This window comes from Mus caroli, unplaced genomic scaffold (genome assembly GCF_978045245.1).
Source record: "Mus caroli unplaced genomic scaffold, Mus_caroli_1 scaffold_10, whole genome shotgun sequence".
Classification (NCBI taxonomy): domain Eukaryota; kingdom Metazoa; phylum Chordata; class Mammalia; order Rodentia; family Muridae; genus Mus; species Mus caroli.
In genome coordinates, this window is record NW_028227265.1 from 57,490 (window position 1) to 78,067 (window position 20,578).

General features: G+C 42.2%; 1 protein-coding gene and 1 long non-coding RNA gene across 2 annotated transcripts in view; one reads left to right on the forward strand and one right to left on the reverse strand.

The window, feature by feature from the left end:
• Positions 1-353: 353 nt before the first annotated feature.
• On the reverse strand, positions 354-5,483 carry LOC147002179 (uncharacterized). Its single transcript, XR_015048585.1, has 3 exons — positions 5,104-5,483; positions 3,018-3,441; positions 354-2,090 (listed from the first exon to the last, which is right to left on the reverse strand). It is a non-coding gene; the product is annotated as an uncharacterized LOC147002179 (long non-coding RNA).
• A 388-nt stretch (positions 5,484-5,871) lies between these two features.
• The window catches only part of LOC147002180 (uncharacterized), a 28,201-nt gene continuing 13,494 nt past the window's right edge, over positions 5,872-20,578 (forward strand). Inside the window, 1 exon segment of the mRNA XM_085843504.1 lies at positions 5,872-6,075. Within this exon segment, the coding sequence (XP_085699630.1) occupies positions 6,073-6,075 (3 nt within the window). The 5' untranslated portion in view covers positions 5,872-6,072.

Genomic DNA, 20,578 nt, shown 5'->3' on the forward strand with positions numbered 1-20,578 from the left:
CAGGGCAGGGAAGAATATGATAGGGGTGAAAGGAATTTCCCCTCTGTCCTCTGAAGGTTTGCTGGAATAAAATGTCTAGGATAAATTAAATGGGAGAAAAGTGTGTGAATGCGTTATTGTCCTTAAGTACAGTCCAACATGATTCAGAAACTTTTTGGCTCCATTCTTTCTAGGAGAATTGAAGTACAGGAAATGTCAGAAAACAACATGCTGGGTTTTTCTCTTCTTGTTGTTGTTGAGCTTTTTTGTTTTGTTTTTATTGTCAACCTTATACAAGTGAAGCTCATCTTCAAAGAGGACTTCTTCCCCCCGTCCCCCCCCCCCCCCACCCCATGCAAAAGCAAGAGGTTTATTTTCCAGAGCATCGAGATGAGTTAATAAGAAGGTGACCTCAAATGACTATTACAGTTTTTAATGCTTTTTAGGGGCACAGGTTACACCAGCAAGATTATAGCTCAAACTTATTGGCTAAGCATATTTACCTTTAAACCTATTGGCTAGCAAGCATGACAGGTATTTGAACTCTACCTGGGACTTTCCAGAGGGTCAGGTAACTATCAATCAGTACATTCTGAGAATTTTTTACTCAAGAATGTTTTTGTGAGTGGAGAATGGAACTTGGCCTAGCCTTGACTCCAGGCAGGAGGGGGAAGCTGTAAGGAGGGTATGGGACTGGAAAACCCCTTAGGTTCCCTCATTCACCCCTTTTACTTGTGTAAGCTCCAATCCTGGAGCTATGCTCAGGAGTCTTATGTAACTAACTCATATTCTTCAGATCCTGTTCTCAGGGTCTCATATTGTTGGCCGAGGACCATCAGCTACACTGATCCTATTCTCTCTTTTATGAAGGCTATAAGTTTGTTCAATATGCAGGGTTCAAAAGTCAACAAAATAGCAGGAGAACAATTAGGGGACTTAACAAGGGCAGATGTGAAGGTGGTTAACCAGGGGGAGGAGTTAAACCAAGACTTGAACCGGCTCTGACTCTGGTTTTTTTTTTCTTTCGCTCTTCCACTTGGCTGACCTTTCTCTCACCTTGGCCACTGAATCTTTAACTACCCCCAGAATTGTCTCCAATTCTGTTAACCCTAACCCTGTTTCACATTCCCAGGTAGCAGAGAAAAAGTGGTTGGCTTCTTAGCACTGATGAGCCTGCTGTTGGCTTCTCTCATCTCAGGGGAACACATATATGGGGGTTTTCCAAGGACACTCCTCAACAAGGAGGACTTCTTAACTGGGAAAAGGCCTCCATCAGACTGGTCTGTAGGCAAATATGTTGGGCATTTTCTTGATTAATTATTGATGTAAGAAAGCCCAACAATTTGTGGGCAATGTGACCCCTCGGTAGGTAGTCCTTGGTCATATGAAAAGAAACCAAACTGAACCAACCATGGGGAGCAAGCAAGCAAACAGCATTCCTCCATGGTCTCTGCTATAATTCCTGCTTCCAGGTTCCTGCTTGCCAGGGTTACTGCTCTGATTTTCCTTCATGAAAGACTATAAGTTGCAAGACAGAATAAGTAAAACCCTCAAGTTAGTGTTGATTATGATGTTTATCACAGCATAGAAAACAAATTAGAACAAATAGTAACAATCATTTAGGGACAGTCACAGGCTTGAAGAATATACAATAGTTTGGGACAACATGTAGTTGCTCTGCAAACTTGGTGGACAATATTGTGTCCAATCTTTGAGAACATCCCACCTGAGGGCTGGCTCCATTACTACATCTGATGAAAATGGCAGAAGGCTGAGGACAGTTAGAGGAACACCTGTTGCACTGTCATGTCTTCTAGCTATTAATTGCTAAATCACAACCTGTATTTTTTTTAACAGCATCTGTTGTCCATAATAGTCCTTACCAGGTAATGTGATACAATTTAAAGACAGGTATTCCTTTCTTCACCAAGAGAAGCAGTTACGGAGCTGAAGAGATGGCTCACTGGTTAAGAGCACAGACTTCCATTGAAGAGGACCAAGGCCTTGTTTCTAGCACCCACATTGGAAGGTTCACAACTGCTTCTAACTCCAGCTCCACGGAACCAGACACTTCTAGTCTCTGAGGGTGCCTCCACACTTCCACACAAAAACTAGAAAGAAAGAAAGAAAGAAAGAAAGAAAGAAAGAAAGAAAGGGGGAGAGAGAGAGAGAGAGGGAGAGAGGGAGAGGGAGGGAGAGAGGGAGAGGGAGAGGGAGAGGGAGAGAGAGAGAGAGAGAGAGAGAGAGAGAGAGAGAGAGAGAGAGAGAGAGAGAGGAAGGAAGAAAGAAAGAAAGAAAGAAAGGAAGGAAAAAAGAAAGAAAGAAAGAAAGAGAGAGAGAGAGAAAGAGAGAGCAGTTGTATGATATTTTTTATTTTTAAAAAGATAAAAAGATCGGTTGAATATTAGCAATGTTCAGAGTTAGCAAGACCAAGTGAAAAAGTGTCATTGAAATCAACCCAAAATGCTAATTGCTAGAGTTGTCTTACTCTCAATCTCTCAATATTCCTAATGAAGTGAAAAAAAAGTTTACCAGTGCATACTTACTGTTGTCACCTATCTTGCATAGGCTCTCAATAACACTAACACCAGTGGCAGAAATAGTAACTAATGTTTTGGTATTGCCACAGCTTTTAGTCTGAATTATGTTCCATTAGAATATAGTGTGTATTCATGTATGGTTGCTTGAATCTTTTGACCAAATATTGACCTTGGGTACTGTTCCTCAGGTAATATCCACCTTGTTTTTGAAGCCATATCTCTCAACTGAGATTAGGGTTAGGGTTAACACTGAAGCTAACCCTACCCTGAACCCTAAAAGGAATCACTGCTGGCATTTCTTTTCCCACTAACCCTAACCCCTAGCCCTAACCCTAACCTTAACCCTAACCAACCCTAACCCTAACCCCCCTAACCCTAACCCCTAACCCTAACCATAGCCCTAACCCTTGTTGACCTTTTTGAGTTCTGTGGACTGTATCTTGAGTATTCTGTACATTTGGGCAGGGGGCTAATATCCACTTTTTAGTGAGTACATACCATCATGTCCTTTTTGTCTGAGTTACCTCACTCTGGATGATATTTTCTAGTTCCTCCCATTTGCCTGCAAAACTCAGGATGTCCTCGTTCTTAATAGCTTAGTAGTATTTCATTGTATAAAAGAACCACATTTTCTGCATTCATTCTTCAGTCTTGGGACATTTGTGTTGTTTCTAGCTTCTGGCTACCAGAAATAAGGTCGATATGAACATAGTGGAACAAGTTCCCATGTGGCATTGTGAGCCATCTTTTGGGTATATTCTCAAGAATGGTATTGCTGAATCTTCAGGTAGATCCATTTCCAATTTTCTGAGGAACCTCCAGATTGATTTCCAGAGTGGTTGTACCAGTTTGCACCTTCACCAGCAATGGAGGAGTGTTCCTCTTTTTGCACATCCTCACCAACATGTGTTGTCACCTGACTCTAATAGAAGAGAAAGTGGGAAAGAGCTTTGAATTTATTGGCACATGGGTAAATTTCCTAAACAACTCCAAATGGTTCATGCTATAAGACCAAGAATTGATAGATTCTCATGATGCTGGTAGAGGACTTTAAGAAGGGCATTAATAACTCACTTAAAGAAATACAGGAGAACACTGCTAAACAGGTAGAAGTCCTTAAAGAATTACAGGAAAACACTGCTAAACAGGTAGAATTCCTTAAAGAGGAAACACAAAAATCCCTTAAAGAATTTCAGAAAAACACAACCAAACAGGTGATGGAATTGAACAAAACCATCCAAGACCTAAAAAGGGAAGTAGAAACAATAAAGAAAACCCAAAGTGAGACAACACTGGAGATAGAAACCCTAGGAAAGAAATCAGGAACCATAGATGCGAGCATCAGCAACAGAATACAAGAGATGGAAGAGAGAATCTCAGGTGCAGAAGATTCCATAGAGAACATGGGCACAACAATCAAAGAAAGTGCAAAATGCAAAAAGATCCTAACTCAAAACATCCAGGAAATCCAGGACACAATGAGAAGACCAAACCTACGGATAATAGGAGTAGATGAGAATGAAGATTTTCAACTTAAAGAGCCAGCAAGTATCTTCAACAAAATTATAGAAGAAGACTTCCCAAACCTGGAGAAAGAGATGCCCATGAACATACAAGAAGCCTTCAGAACTCCAAATAGACTGGACCAGAAAAGAAACTCCCCCCGACACATAATAATAATCAGAACAACAAATGCACTAAATAAATATAGAATATTAAAAGCAGTAAGGGAAAAAGGTTAAGTAACATATAAAGGCAGGCCTATCAGAATTACACCAGACTTTTCACCAGAGACTATGAAAGCCAGAAGATCCTGGACAGATGTTATAAAGACCCTAAGAGAACACAAATGCCAGCCCAGGCTACTATGTCCAGCAAAACTCTCAATTACCATAGATGGAGAAACCAAAGTATTCCATGATAAAACCAAAGTCACATAATATCTTTCCATGAATCCAGCCCTTCAAAGAATAATAAAGGGAAAACACCAACACAAGGATGGAAACTATACCCTAGAAAAAGCAAGAAAGTAATCCTTCAACAAACCTAAGACAGCTGCAAGAACAGAATCCCAACTTTAACAACAAAAATAACAGGAAGCAACAATTACTTTTCTTTAATTTCTCTTAACATCAATGGACTAAATTTTCCAATAAAAAGATATAGACTAATAGACTGGCTACAGAAACAGGACCCAACATTTTGCTGCTTACAGGAAACCCACCTCAGGGAAAAAGACAGACAGTACCTCAGAGTGAAAGGCTGGAAAACAATTTTCCAAGCAAATAGTCCAAAGAAACAAGCTGGAGTAGCCATTCTAATATCGAATAAAATTGACTTCCAACCCAAAGTTATAAAAAAAGACAGAAGGGGCACTTCATACTCATCAAAGGTAAAATCTACCAAGATGAACTCTCAATTCTGAATATTTATGCTCCAAATAAAAGGGCAGCCACATTCATTAAAGAAACTTTAGTAAAGTACGTTTTTCTCCACCTTGCCACTGAGGAAGATGTGCTGGCTAACAATAGTGCTCTACAGTTTGTCATCTGTTTCCTGGTTTTCTCCCAAAGTTGTTTCATACCTTTTTGGTGAAAAGGAGCTGCAGTTTCCCTAAGCCCAGCATGAAGCCACAAAACAAAACTCTTGTTTCCTAAAATCCTCTTTAATGTTAATATCCTGGGCATCCTTCCACTGGTGGGCCAGATTGATACCTCCACTCCAAGTTCAGTGACAGGCTATCCGATACCTTCAAGAAGGGGAAGTGCTGTGAAGAAAGCTCAAGCAAGCTACGAAGGAGGTCATGGTGAGTGCAGGACCACTGCCCACAGAGGAAAGGAGCAGGCGGCTGAAGAGTCTGAGTTGAAATGGTGTGTCCTCTCCCAGGGCTTGGAGGATAGGCACAAATGCTACTGGAGTACAAGTCAGACCTGAGATTTGGAAAAGGTCTGACCCAGGATTGGAAGCTCTATTTAACCTTGAGGAGGGTTAAGACTCACTGGCCAATCAAGGCCCCCAGGCGGACCTGCCAGTCAGACAATGAGGAGGGTTCTTCCGGGTGGCTTGCCGCACGTTTGTTTTGACTGTGCAGGCTTGAATGGTTTCCGTCCTGATTCGGTGCTTTGAGGGGACCTCAAACAAGCTCCTTAGTTGAGACATAGTGAGTGTGAGATCACTGCCCACAAAGGGAAGGAGCAGGCGGATGGCCGAAGCTGCAACGGTGGGTCCTCCTCCAGGGCTGAATGGGACGAGAAATAGAAGAGGCTCTTGGTGGACAGGCACAAATGCTACTGGAATGCAAACCACTCCGGAGAACTGTAAAAAAAAGTCTGGCCAGGACAGGAAGCACACTTTAACCTAGAGGAGGGGTAAGGCTCACTGGCCAATCAAGGCTCCCCTGCGGAACTGCCAGTCAGACAATGAGGCGGGTTCTTCGGCTGCCTTGCTGGAAGTTTGTTTTGGCTGTGCGGGCTTGAATGATTCTCTGTATCCTGCTTTGAGCGCTGTTGTTGGGTGCTTTGAGGGGACCTCAAGTAAGCTCCGTTTTTGAAACATGGTAAGCGCAGGGTTACTGTCTATAATGGGTAGGGGCAGGTGGCTGAGCAGTGCGAGCTGAGGTAGTGGGTCCTCTCTGGGGCTGGATGCTCCTCACTTGCTAAAACTGGCGGTGAACTCTGAATAACATCAGTATCAGGGCTGAATCTGCTCAAAACATTTGGACTAGGGGCTTGCTTGTAGAAATATCACGGGCAAGATGCCAAACTTGGAGGGCCCTAGTTTCTCTGGAATCTTCTATAAGTTTTGCCCTTAGCATTTATCTATTAGGTGTAAGATCCATTTGTAGTTAATTTTGTAGAGCTGTTAAAAGCCATCTCATGTGTTGGGTAGCACTCCCATATTAAGCTGAGATGTAGAAGAGTAGAATTGATGATGTAAAGGATTTACCAAGCTTAGGAAATAGTGACAGTAAGTAGCATTTAGCTGATGGAGGACTGCATCAAAAACACCCCACAGATTAGTATGCTAAGCAGGCTGGTTAGAGACTAGTATGCTAGGATTCACATGTTTGCTCACCAGGTTTGTCTAAACATCTGGCTCAAAACCATAAGAAAGGAGACAACTGTGATGTACAACCAGCCACTTGGCACATGCTCATAGCAAAAAGCAGGTCTGTAACAAGCTGTTCAATCTGTCATTAGAGTCACAACCAACATTAAGGACTGGTGTGCCTGAAATCCCCATTTTCTAATTGAGAAAAGCATAGTTCTGCCACATGGGAAAGACTACACTGGTTGACATCCATTTGAGAAGGAAAAACACCTATATGCTTGCAGACAGGAGCTGAGTATGGCTGTCCTCTGAGAGGCTCTATCAACAACTGAGACAGATGCAGATACTTACAGCAAACCAATGGATTCAAGTAACCCAGATCCCTTGTGATTCACAAAGACTAAGCCATCAACCAAAGAGCATACATGGGCTGGTCCATGGTCAAAGGAACATATGTAGCAGAGGACTGCATTGCCTGTACTGAGTGGGAGACTATACACCTAATCTTGTAGAGACATGATGCCCCAGGGAAGGAGAATGGGGAAGGTGAGGTGGGGTGAGTGGATGAGAGGAGTGGAGATGGGGTGATTGAGCATGGTCTCAAAGGCAAAGGGAAGGGGGAATAGGTAAAGCATCCAGAGAGGGGGGACCAGATAGTGGTGCAATGTTTGGAATAAATTAATAAAATAAATAAATAAATACATAAAACAATTAAAAAGAAAGAGAGAAAGAGAGAGAGAGAGAGAGAGAGAGAGAGAGAGAGAGAGAGAGAGAGAGAGAAACACTGTTGTATGGAGGGCTAGCCTTATCAAGTAAGTCTTTCCCTAAAGCCCTCATGAATAAAGAATGACAACTCCTTCTCAAATCCAGGAACATACTTGGCAGAGCCAATAATGGACTGGGGCCTAGGCCTTGGGAGCTTTTGCTATGGCTACAATGTATTGAGAATAAAATAGAGCTCCTTTTCTAAACCCAGGAATATCCTTGGGAGACCTGGTAATGGTCTGGGGCCAAGGCCTTCATGACAATTTATATCCTCAGAGCCCAACTCTTTCTGCCATGTGGGGCTGTGGTTATTAGTCATAAGGCCACTGTAGGCTTGGCCAGTAATGTTGTTGTTGTTGTTGTTCTTTTTTTTTTTTTTTTCTTTTTTTCTGGTTTTTTGAAACAGGGTTTCTGTGTGTAGCCATGGCTGTCCTGGAACTCACTCTGTAGACCAGGCTGGCCTTGAACTCAGAAATCCGCCTGCCTCTGCCTCCCAAGTACTGGGATTAAAGGCGTGCCCCACCACTGCCCAGGAGTAATGCTCTTGAGATAAGGAGTAATCTTATGCAGCTTCTTAGAAGTCTCCCATTTATTTCCATCTTCCCTCTGTAAGTAGTACAGAATGCTCTTGTCTCTAGCTGCATATGTATCGAAAGATGGCCTAGTCAGCCATCAATGGAAAGAGAGGCCCATTGGACTTGCAAACTTTATATGCCCCAATATAGGGGAATGCCAGGGCCAAAAGAATGGGAATGGGTGGGTAGGGAAGTGGGGGGCGCTATGGGGGACTTTTGGGATAGCATTGGAAACGTAATTGAGGAAAATATGTAATAAAAATATTAAAAAATAAATAAATAAATAAATAAATAAAAAAAAAAGAGCTTTACTTAGCGTAAGACATGGCTTCTGCAAGATCTTCCCATCACAACTTTTATTCATTCCTTTTTTCTTTTCTTTTTTTCTTTTTTTTTTAAATGATTGCTCTCTTCAGACACACCAGAAGAGCACATTAGATCCCATTACAGATGTTTGTGAGCCACCATGTGGTTGTTGGGAATTGAACTCAGGACCTCTGGAAGAGCAGTTGGCGTTCTTAACCGTAGAGCCATCTCTCCAGCACATTTTTATACATTCTACCTTCTACTTTTTGGCTTTTTCATCCTCTGGGACCTTGGAGACTTAGGCCCCTGTCACTAAAGAATCAACCTTTGTATTAGGGCACTGGTGTACTTAAGAAATAGTTTCTGGAATATCTTTGCTGTAAAAATCTCCCATCTACCTCATTGGCTAGACTTGCAGTCTCCTGTCCCTATTTAAGCTGCCCGAACTATAACATGAAGCCTGATCCTAAAAGAGCATTAGACAGAGCTGAGTTTGTGCTATCATTATAGAGATTTTTTTTTAAAAAGTAATCTTTAATTTTGTATAGAGTGATTTCTCCCTGGGAAGGCATGTTAAGTCTAAGACAACTGTATCTTCAGCCTTTTAGAAAGATGTTTCCAAAAAAAGCTTTGTTGACTCAGGTCACCTTGCTGCCGGTCTGTTGCTCCCCATGGAAATGACCTTGCTGGCCTCTTGATTAAACTTCCTAAATTCTTTAGCTAAAAGGCTGTACCCCAAGAGAGTTTTAAAATCACCCATTGGAGTCATGTAGTGAACTGCCCATTGCAGCAACAGGAAAAGGATGTGCATGTGAAGCATGGCTTCTGCCTTCAGACCAGAACATGAGGAACTGTGTGCACTGCACAGTGAAATAGGATAGGCAATAGCTACATCACAGATTAAAGTTTAAGGGAGTCAGCTGCAGGGGGCACCATTATGAAGAAAAACCTTATACAAGCAGGGTGAGTGATTTTGTAATTTCCTAGCATGTATTAATTCATGTATGTGAAGAAAAACAGACCAGATTGTAGGGGTGAATAATTTAGGTATATTAACTTAAGCCAGTGAATATTGAATTACCAATGTTGTCCTGTGGAGGTATGTGGAATGCTCACTGATACAGTTAAGTCAGCTCAGAAATTTGAGACATAAACCATTGGCCGTGCTGTGTTTGTCAGCAGTAACATTGCACATAGGGACAAGGTCACACACTGTCTTATTAGTGCCATTCTCTCTACCAGGTATGTCTGCTCTTTTTCAAAGTTAGTATACCTATGTGTTTTTTCAAATATATTTATCTTTTGAAAAAGTTAATTGTTGGTATTACTTTTTGAATTTCATTTTCTTTATGTATAACAGCTGTAATCTCTTGTTTGTTTCTATTCTCCAAAGTTTCCTCATCATTAAGAATTTCATTCCTTTTGCTTAGAGGCTTTGATATTTGTTTCTGTTTAGAGCAATGTATTCTGTAGCTGAGACTTTGGTCATTATATGTAGTTAAGACTTGCTTTGAAGACCTAATCCTGGCTCTGCTGCACTGTGCCTTCAGGAGAGTCATACACCTTTCAGGCTGGGCCCTATTGCTCAGTATGAAGGAAAAGGCATTAGTGAATGACAGTCCTCTATCCTCCATGACTTTTTTTGAGAATTACAGATAAAGAGGGACCCATGTAATAATTGAATTCATCGACCAGCTTTGAAGTTGGTGAAGTCACAGAACAGAAAGGCTGTGGACGAAAGAAAGTGGGAGTTTTCCTGTTTTGACAGTAGAAAGACATTAGGTTGTGTGCACAGAGAGAGAAGGGAAGGGAAAGAGCAAGAGGAGACCACAATGTCTGGATCATATAGGAAAGAGCCTCTGGGAGAAGGCAGCCCAGCCTCTGGGCTGGAAAGTTCAAAGTTGGGGGCAGGTTATGCCAGATAGGGACTGATGGGTGCTGGGAAAACCTAGAGGCCAGGTCTGCTTTGATATGTAAAATGTATATCTCAGTCCCTTGTCTAGAACACTGACCTCTTGATCTGGTTCACCCTCTACCCTGTACCCTTTCTGCTTACTTAGCTTGGGTCATCCCCACTCTGAAATTTCCCAGATGTCCCCATGTCTTGCTATACTCTCCCTTTTATCAATAATAAAATTTCTCCTACACCATAACTAGGAGAAGCCATGTCTTTTCCTTTTCATTTCTTTCTTTTCACTCACCTCCCATTGACCACTTCTTGCTTTCAAATTAATGGCCACATTTTGCTTTAATTGTTGTTACTGTTTGATTTGACAGAAGTTTGGTTCTAGGACTTCCCAGCTATGAGGTAGAGATGGCTCCACTGGATATTATATAATGGAATGTACATACAAAGGACCCTGTGCCTTGGAAGAGTAACAGGAAGTCCTCTGGGAGACTGGAAAGTTCTACTAAAATTCAGATTTCCCAGAGTAGGGCTCTGTCTGTCCCTAGGGTGGAAGGGCAGAACTAGGAAGGCCTCAGCTGTCTGAGTCATTTGATTTCTGATCCCCTAGTAGATCTCTCTGTCCTGAGGCCTAGCTTGGTTGTCTAAGCTAATGAGGGACTTTGGGCAGGTCTAGCAATCAGGAGCACCAGTGGGAGGTAGCTTTCAGGTTCTTTCAAGGATTGTCCTGATGTAGGTGTAGAGAGCAGTGAGGGAGACCATGAGCCATGTCATGATGAGTATGGGGGGCACTGTTCCCAGACCAGGAAGAGCATGTCTGCTGAGTCTTATCTGCTTGGACTGAGATGGCCTGTGGGTGGGACTGTGGTTCAGTTGGTCCATGTGGTGGCTTGGGCAGAGGCCCGTGGCCTCTTACCTGAGTGTGTATTCCCTGGATGAGTGGGTGAAAAGGAGAATGGGATGAGATGAGATGTGACAGGAAGACACTGAAGCCCTGGTAGTGGAAAGACCTGGTGCTTATAATATCACTTTCCAGTGTGCACTCACAAGCATTGCTTTTGGTGTGCAGTAGAAGACAGATTGGAAAATTGAAGGTCTAGTTTCTAGAAGTTTTGAATTCATTTCTCATTCATTTTTGTGTGACAACTTTTATAAATAGTTTTGAAAGTGGTATAAAGGAGGTGATGGGGATCATCCTTTGGTAATACTTGATCAGAATCTTTTTACCTTTCCACAAATACTATGTACCTTGGCATGATTCAAGGAAATTCAATTTCAGGGAACAAAAGGAGTTTCTGAGATGCAGAGGTTTCTTAGGTATGCATGGTGTTGGGTAGGTGGATAGGTGATATACTTGAGGTAAAATTGCACATATTTACATTCATATAACATCATTAGCTACCACAAACAACCAGGAAACCATGTTCTCTATGCATTCTTATTATCCCATGTTTATGTGTGAATACAATATACAGAGTTCTCATAAAATGACAGAATTGCAATGGATCCCAGAAATATCCTCAGCATATTTTCTAGGCACTTGAAATTAATTTAAAGAAGTATCAGACTTCTCCTGGTTGTTGCAGTTAGATTCATGGTGGCCTAAATTATAAAATAACCTAACTCCTCATTAGTAGATGACAAGCCGGGTGCCTCAGGAGGACACTGAGGTGAATAAATGAAGACAATAGAAATGGTTAAAGGATTATACACTTATAAAGGATTATACTCTCACAGTCAGTGCTGTATCCATTACAAAACAGCATGTAATTACAGCTTAGGCACTGTCAATCTGCCCAATTCTTTCTCCCATCTGATTTTAATCTTTAATGCACTCTCATTTGGCAGATGAGCATGAGAGTTTCAGCCATCTTGTCTACACTACTGGTAACAATAGAAAATGAAGGGCAGAAAGAACACAAAATCTAGCTGAAAAAAATCACCTTCAGGGGGTTGTTATAACATTTTTTTTTGGTTGGTATGTGAATTTTTTTGTATAAGAGTTGTTTCAGATATGATAAGCAAATGTGCTATTATAGGACATAAAAATGCAGAAAGTTGCTTTATTTGGATGGGGTGGGAGCTTTCTGATAATGAATCATATTGCATGAAAAAGTAAAAATGGCATTAAGAAACATACTGTTTTGTTTGAATTTAAAGAATGACAGTAAATTATAGTTAAATAAAAATGTCTTTGACAAGTGTCTCAACTTTTTTTTTTTATGATCAAAAAGCTAAACTGAGGTGGTGACACTTTGATTCTTGCTTTGGAGAATGTGTTTAGACATTTAGTATTTTTATATATCAGTTTGTATGTTTAATATAATATAAAATTAATGTAGAAATACTGTATGACATTACATATGTAGTTCAATTTTTAAAAATACTTGTTTAAACATTAGTTTTCCTTAAAGAAAAGCAAGGCTACTCTTTTGGAATGAAATGAGCAGGAAACTCTGTAATTCTATAATCCAAAGTCATGAGAACTAATACAAGAAAGTGACCTGGGCTTGTTTCCTGTGTGATACAGATCTCACATTGCTGAGAGCAAAACTTCTGATTTAACAGATGTAGATAGCGCCCAAGAATGAGCTTGTCATAAACTCCTGTGTGATGCTCACCTTCTAAAGAGACAGAATGATAACTATCTGTCAAAGTCATTCCTTTTCGGTCTTCCCTATTTTGCTTCTCTATGTTCATTATTGCTTTTCTCCTTTGCATTTACAATTAGGAAACATTGAATTAATGTTTTTAAATTGGAATAAATTCTTCTCTCATACAATGTACACTGACCATTGTTTTTCGTTCCTCTAATTCTCATAAGTCCAGCCTACTTTCCCTCTTCCCCAGATCCACTCTCCCTGTTCCATTTCCTCTTCAGAAAAGAACAAACTTCCAAGAGTAGACAGCCAAAAAAGACCAAACAAGATACAATACAAAAAGCAATAGACCTCATACTGAGTCTGGAAAAGGCAACTCAATAGAAAGAAAAGAGTTTCAAGAGCAGTTGAGGGAGTCAGAGCTACATCTGTTCTCACTGTTAGGATTCCCACACAAACACCAAGCTAACAGCCATAACATACCAGCAGAGGACTTGGTAGAGACCCATGCACACCCCATGTTTGCCATTTTAGTCTGTGTGAAATTTTTGGCCATCCAGGTTGTGTAAGACTTGAGTTTCCTCTCCTGGTATGGGCTTCAAGTTAAAGCAACCATTGGTTCCTGACTCCAAAGAGTTTGCACCGTGCCCCTGCACATCCTGCAGGCAGGACAGATTTTACATGGAGGGTTTTGTAGGTGGGTTGGTGTCCAGGATTTTCTTTCTGTAGCCTATAGTGTGCCTTTTCATCCCAAAGAGACTAGAAAACTGGAGTTGCAGTCTCCAAACTTCCAAACCTGTTGGTATTCAGTGTTGTTTAGGGATCCCCATGGTACCTTCTCTGCCAACAATTCAACTGAATATAACCCAGTTCTCCTACTGAAGCCCTGCCCGGCCACAAAAGATGGCCAGTCTCTGTATTCTCCATTACTAGGAGTCCTCACTAAGGTCACCCTCATAGATTCCAGGAAGTTACCAGTACACTAGGTTTCTATATTAACTCGCAAGTGCCCCATAATTCTAGTTGTTCTCCCTGCACTGGACTCCCTCTTACGCTGTCCCTGTTCATCTTTAGTCCGCCCACAGAACCTATTCTAGTTCCCTTTCCAGGGAGATCCATTCTTATCTCCTGTAGCCCTCCTCTTTACCTATCCTCTCCGGGTATGTGGAGTGTAGCTTGATTATCATTTACCTAACAATTGATATCCATTTTTAAATCAATGCATACCATATTTGTTTCCCTCACTTAGGGTGATTTTTTTTCTATTTTAATCTATTTTCTTGTAAATTTCATGGAGTTTTTTATTTGTCTGTGGTGTCCAATCTTTGTCTGTGAATCTCTGCATCTGTTTCAGTCAGCTGCTGTGTAGGCTCCTGACTGCATGTATAAAAGTATTCTGAATAATATCAGGGATTAATGCTTGTCCATGGGATGAGTTTCAAGTTGTGAAAGGTATAGATTGACTCTTCCCTTAGTGTCTGCTCCATCTTTGTGCTTGCATTTCTTTTTTTCTTTTCTTTTCTTTTAAGATTTATTTATTATGTGTAAGTATACTGTAGCTATTTTCAGACACCCCAGAAGAGGGCATCAGATCTCATTATGGGTGGTTGTGAGCCACCATGTGGTTGCTGGGATTTAAACTCAGGACTTTGGGAAGAGCAGTCAGTGTTTTTAGCCGCTGAGCCATCTCTCCAGCCCCTGTGCCTGCATTTCTTGTTACAGGACAAATTTTGGGTAGAAAGTTTTATGGTTCAAGTGGTGTCCTTAAATCTCCACTGGCTGTCAATCCTGGCTGCAGGAAGTAGCCTCTTCACATTCCACATCCCACTGCTATGCATCTCAGCTCATGTCACCCCCATAGACTCCTGGGTGCCTTTTATATCCATGGTCTCCTAAAGATGTCCCTACATCTCCCTCCCCCCAATGCTAGCTGCAGATTTCCTGGTTCTATGACCCTCTCTCCTGTCTCTCACCACAACTGTTCCTGACTGTTCCCCCTTCCCATTTCCAATCCTGCTTCCCACCAAGTTCCCTCTCCCTGTCTGCCTCCTATCCTGAGCTTTTGTCCCCGCCGGCAAGAACACACTCAGGACAACCGGAATCTTCTGCGGCAAAGCTTTATTGCTTACTTCTCAGGAAGATCCCGACCCCAGAAAATGGAGTCCATTATATAGCACTCAGCCATGACGTTTCAGCACCTGATGTGGCGTGACAGCTCTTGTTTCGTTGCTCGCCCATCACACCACTATTACACCCCGAGAATGGGCAGTGACTAGGAGTGAGTTCACACTCGCACTTGCACACAAGGCTTGTTTACTAGTTTGTCACAGCGGAGGCCAGCGCCATCTTATAATGGTGATTGCTCGCTGCACGCGCACGGCTCTCCACAGCGATTGCTTGCTGCACGGCTTTCCACATCTCCCCCTTTTTATTTTATTAAATTGAGGCTGGACTAGGTCTGTGTAATTATGCCCATCCGCTGTGGCTCCTGTCTTAGGTCGTTCCTCCAATGTCACAGCCTTTCCTGTCATAGGGTAACCCTATCGCCACTGGGTCCCGTGTCTTAGGATGATCTGTGCATGAGGAAAGTTGACCGTCCCTGGATACCGCAGTGCTATGTGACAGTAACTACTAAATGACCTATGGCGAACTCTACAAAAGAGGCCAGCCACCGATGTCAACTAATTTTTGAGCATAGATAGCCAGATTTGGGGGGAGGCGCCTTGCTCAATGGCAGCAAGTGCTTGAGCTATCACAACCTTGTCACGTGTTTGTTGGGTTCTGAGCTTGCAAACCAACCAGAGCATGAACACAAGTCCACAGCAGGTGGCAACACCAAATAAACCCACCCCCACCCATTCCTTAAAATAAGAAAATGCAGATGAAATCCAGGAGGAGAGGCCCTCTGTCAATGACAGGTCCACTCGCGTTGAGTTGATCTTTAAAACTGCCACCCTCAGGGCCTCAAGAGTCTCATCGAATCCCTCAGACCAATTTCCTGCAAGATACAAGGAAAGCTGTCTAGACAGATTAGCTGCATAAGTAAAATTTTCATATTGGACACTGGTAATACACAGGGCTTCCAGTTTTCTTTCACAACCCAACTGGGCCATCTGGTATAGAACTCCTATCTGTTCTTCTGCCAGGTCAAGGCGCTGATTCAATATCATCAGCCCTCCCTTTAACTTGGTACTAGCAGAATTTTGGACAGTGATGGCATCAGCCAGATCTGCTGAAAGCTGATTTAATTTTGTGCCTGATTGAACCGTACTAGCCATAGCATACCCTGCAGCTGTAGCAGCAGCTGCACTGGCTGAAATTGCTATGATCACGGCAGCAGTAATTCCAAAATCTCTTTTTTGTCGAAACAGGGATAAGGTGGAGGGTGTTTCCACCGGAACAGGGATCCAACGTGGGATCCATGCTACCATGGCACAGGTGTTCTTTGTTACGTCCCAACATTGAGAAATCCAACAAGAATCATTGGAACAGACTTCAAATGAATCATTTGAAAGAATAAACAAGAAAAGGGGGTAAACACAGACTGGGGTAGATGGATAATTAATCTGGTTTACCAAAGTTTTATTGAACCCAGTGATCTCTACACTGGTATTAGTATATCCATAAGAATCCTGGGAGGCAGCATGTATTCCCCAATACTGAGCAAATCTTGAGATGCCAGTAAAAGAAGCCTTTCCAACTGCTCCTCCCTGGATAAAGATCAAAGGATTGAGTTCTGTACAACTGCCATTGACTCCACAAAGCACCCACTTGTGAAAGGGATGCATTCTAAAGTCCTGTATGAAAAGTCCCTCTTTCATAACAAATTCCTTCTCTGGGTCATCTATCATGTTGGGAGAAAAGGAAAAGGTTTTACTCTGATCTGCCCAACGAGTGATGGAGGATTGACAATCAGACCAAGGCAGTATCAGCCCTTCATCTTCCAAGCTACAATGAGGGGCTATTTTTGGCTGGTGGGGACGTTCTTTGTCTGAAAAGTTAGGTGGTAGAAATGTACCATTAACCTAAATTGCCTCCTGCCAAAAGGTCCAATTTGTAAAGGTTATATCTGCGTTGGAAGTATCTTGGGTTGTGCTTACCCAACCTCCTCGGTGCTCATTAAACTTCCCCAAAGCTCGAGCTGTGAGGTTGATACATTTTCCTGGTCCATTAATTTGAAAACATAAAGAACCCTGTTCTAATAAAGAGCGATTTTCCCCTAATGGTGCTCGGGTAGGATCATAGGGTAGATATGGCAAATCTAATGTTTTATTAGTAGTAAAGAATTTTGGAAAAAACTATAGCATTATGGCGAACTGGCATTGGTTTAGGGAAAGTCGAGAGAATGGCCCATCTCTGTTCGCCCCTCATACTAGGAACCTGAGACAAGTTCAGCATTGTCAGGATCAGGAGCAGTCCTCGGGAGGTCTGCATCTTCTGCACCATCCTTGATGAATATCTTGCGGGTGAGTCGTTCCGGCAGCCAAAATGGGTTGTCTTCACTCTGTGGAAAAACACAAACAGCTCCCCTGGATCTTATCAAAATAGGATCCGGGCCTTTCCACAGACCAGTTAAGACATCCTTCCATTTGACCATTTCTTTTGGTCTATCAGGGTCTGAGCTATGTCGATCAGCTGCAGAGTGACCTTGCTTGTCAAGATTCAAAAAATTAAGTGTAAAGAGTGCCATAGATACAGCTACTCTTGGCACTGAGGGCAGAGTCTCATCAACTCCCCCTTTTTGTTTTATAAGATAAGACTTAAGTGTATGGTGGGCACGTTCCACAATGCCTTGTCCTTGAGGATTATAAGGAAGGCCAGTCAAGTGAGTGACATCCATTTGATGACAAAATTGCTGAAATTTAGTAGAGGTATATGCTGGTCCATTATCAGTTTTAAGAATTGTGGGCTTGCCCCAAGCACTCCATGCTTCTAAACAGTGCTGTATAACATGAGAGGCTTTCTCACCTGTTAAAGGTGTAGCAAACATAACACCAGAGCAGGTGTCAATGGAAACATGTAAATATTGGTTTCTTCCAAAGGAGGAAATATGAGTGACATCCATTTGCCAGACCTGTAATGGTCTGATGCCTCGGGGGTTTACCCCTACATGAGGAGTAGGCAGAAATTGACAACAGTTTTGACATTGGGTGACAATGTCATGAGCTTCTTTCCTAGTTAAAGTGAAACGGCGGCGTAATGTTTCAGCCGTCACGTGGAAGTGTTTATGAAACTCCCTTGCAGCCTCTGCCTGCGAGGACAGAGCAGCAGCCACGATTCTAGTGGCTTCATCTGCCAAGTCATTTCCATGAGACATGGGGCCAGGAAGGCCAGAATGAGCCCTAACATGAGTAATATACACAAGATGTCTTCTATGTAACAAGGCTGACTGAATTTGCTGAAAAATGTGAGCAAGCTTGCTAGAGGGTCTAATTAAGCCAGCAACTTCAAGCATATTAACTGCATTGACCACATATGAAGAGTCAGATACAATATTGAGCGGTCCTGGAAAAGTTTCAAGGACTTCTAGAACTACCAAACACTCTACAACCTGGGGTGATGTCTCATTATATTGTTTAGATGTTACTTGGCCATTTACTACATATGCACCTATGCCAGATTTGGATCCATCTGTATACACTACTACCCCATCCGGAATTACTGGAAACACTATGGCTTGGCTTAAGGCAAATTGTAAAATTGGATGTTTTGGATAATGATTATCAATTTGTCCTGAATAAGAGGCAACCAAGACTGCCCAATCGTTAGTTGTTGCTGCCAGGGTTTGAACTTGAGCAGAAGTATAAGGTACGATTAGCATATGAGGTTCTTTCCCAAAATAAGTAATAGCTGCTTTTATCCCCCTAAGTGCAAGTTGAGCAATTGCATTAGGATACCACTCAATAATTTTTGCAGGGGAAGCATTAGGATGGACCCACAATAAGGGTCCTTTTTGCCATAAGACTGCTGTTGGTAACTGTGCAGTTTTTAATATGCACAATTCAAATGACTTTGACTCCTCAATGTGTTGTAATTGGGCATCTTGTAAGGCCTTTTCTATCGTTTGTAAAGCTTGACATGCAGCTGGGGTAAGTGCTCTGTGGGAGGAGATGTGGGTATCTCCCTCTAATATGTCAAACAAGGGCTTTAATTCTGCTGATGGAATTTTCAAAAATGGTCTTAGCCAATTAATATCTCCTAGCAATTTTTGGAAATCATTCAAGGTATGTAGTTGATCTTTGCGAATCTCTAATTTTTGAGGAACAATTTTGTCAGGATAAATGAGTGACCCTAGGAAGGCTCCCATTTGAGCAACTTGCACCTTTTCAGTGGCCACCTGCAATCCCCATTGCCCTAATGTTTTTATTAATATAGGGTATGCATCTTGCAATAATTGTGAATTTTTATGGCAAATCAAAATGTCATCCATATAAATTATCACCTGTAATGATGGAAAATGCTCTCTAACTGACTTAAGTGCCAATTGCACATACAGTTGACACATGGTGGGACTATTCGCCATCCCCTGAGGTAGGACCTTCCATTGGTATCTTTGATCCGGCTCTAAATGACTAATGGCTGGGATGGTAAATGCAAATCTTTGCCTATCTTGAGGGCATAAAGGTATAGAGAAAAAGCAATCTTTAATATCTATAATTATAATTTCCCAATTTTTGGGTAAGGCAGAAAGCAATGGTAGCCCTCGCTGAACTGGTCCAAATAGACGCATTTGTGCATTAATAGCTCTAAGATCATGTAATAAGCGCCATTTGCCAGATTTTTTTCTTAATTACAAAAATAGGTGTATTCCAGGGTGAGGTAGAGGGCTCTAAATGACCCAAGCGTAGCTGTTCAGAAATTAGTTTTGTAGCTGCTTCTAACTTTTCAGAGGAGAGAGGCCATTGAGGAACCCATACAACTTCCTCTGTAAGCCATGGTATGGACATGGAGCCCTCAACGGCCCCTAGAAAAAACCCAAACCTTGTCTCCCATTATTACCTTTTTGAGGGATAGGTTCAAGTTTACCCTGCTCTCCTTTCCCTAATCCCCTTCCTTCTTTATAGCCCATTTTCTTCATTATTTGAACAGCTTGTGGTGAGTATTCATTAGTCAAGGTCAGTCCTAGTGCCTGTAAGATGTCTCTCCCCCAGAGATTTACTGGGAGTGGTAAAACATAGGGAGTGAATCGTCCTGTTTGACCTTCAGGAGCTGTCCAGCTCAAAGAACGGGAACTAATAGTGGGACAGGACTGATAACCTAAACCTTGCAAAGAATGTGATGACTGAGTAACAGGCCAAGTTTTTGGCCACCATTGGGAAGAAAGGATACTTTTATCTGCTCCTGTGTCTAAAATCCCTTTAAATTGTTTTCCTTCTATAACTAATTCTAAGAATGGCCTGGAGTCAAGAGGCATCACTAAGTAAGCAGAATCATTTCCAGTAGAACCAATCCCTCTGGTAGCTCGAGGGACACCAGAGGAAGGAAAACAGCCATGTAGGCTTGGCAAAATTATTAACTGAGCTATTCTATCCCCTTGTGAAATAGAAAAGACACCCTGAGGACAGGAACAGAGAACTTGAAGTTCCCCTTCATAGTCTTGATCTACGACTCCAGGGTGAACAATAAGACCTTGTAAGGTAAGGGAGGCCCGGCCCAATATTAGGCCAACACTCCCGGATGGCAGAGGTCCTTTATAGTCAGTAGGAATAGGCTGTACCCCCATTTGGGGCATTAGCATGAATCGGGTGGTGGTACGGAGGTCCAACCCAGCTGATCCTTCTGTTGCCCTGCGGACTGTGGGGTCCACCTTTTGCCTGTCGAGGTCCCATATGTTTTCGGGCCCTGAGACCTGAGGGC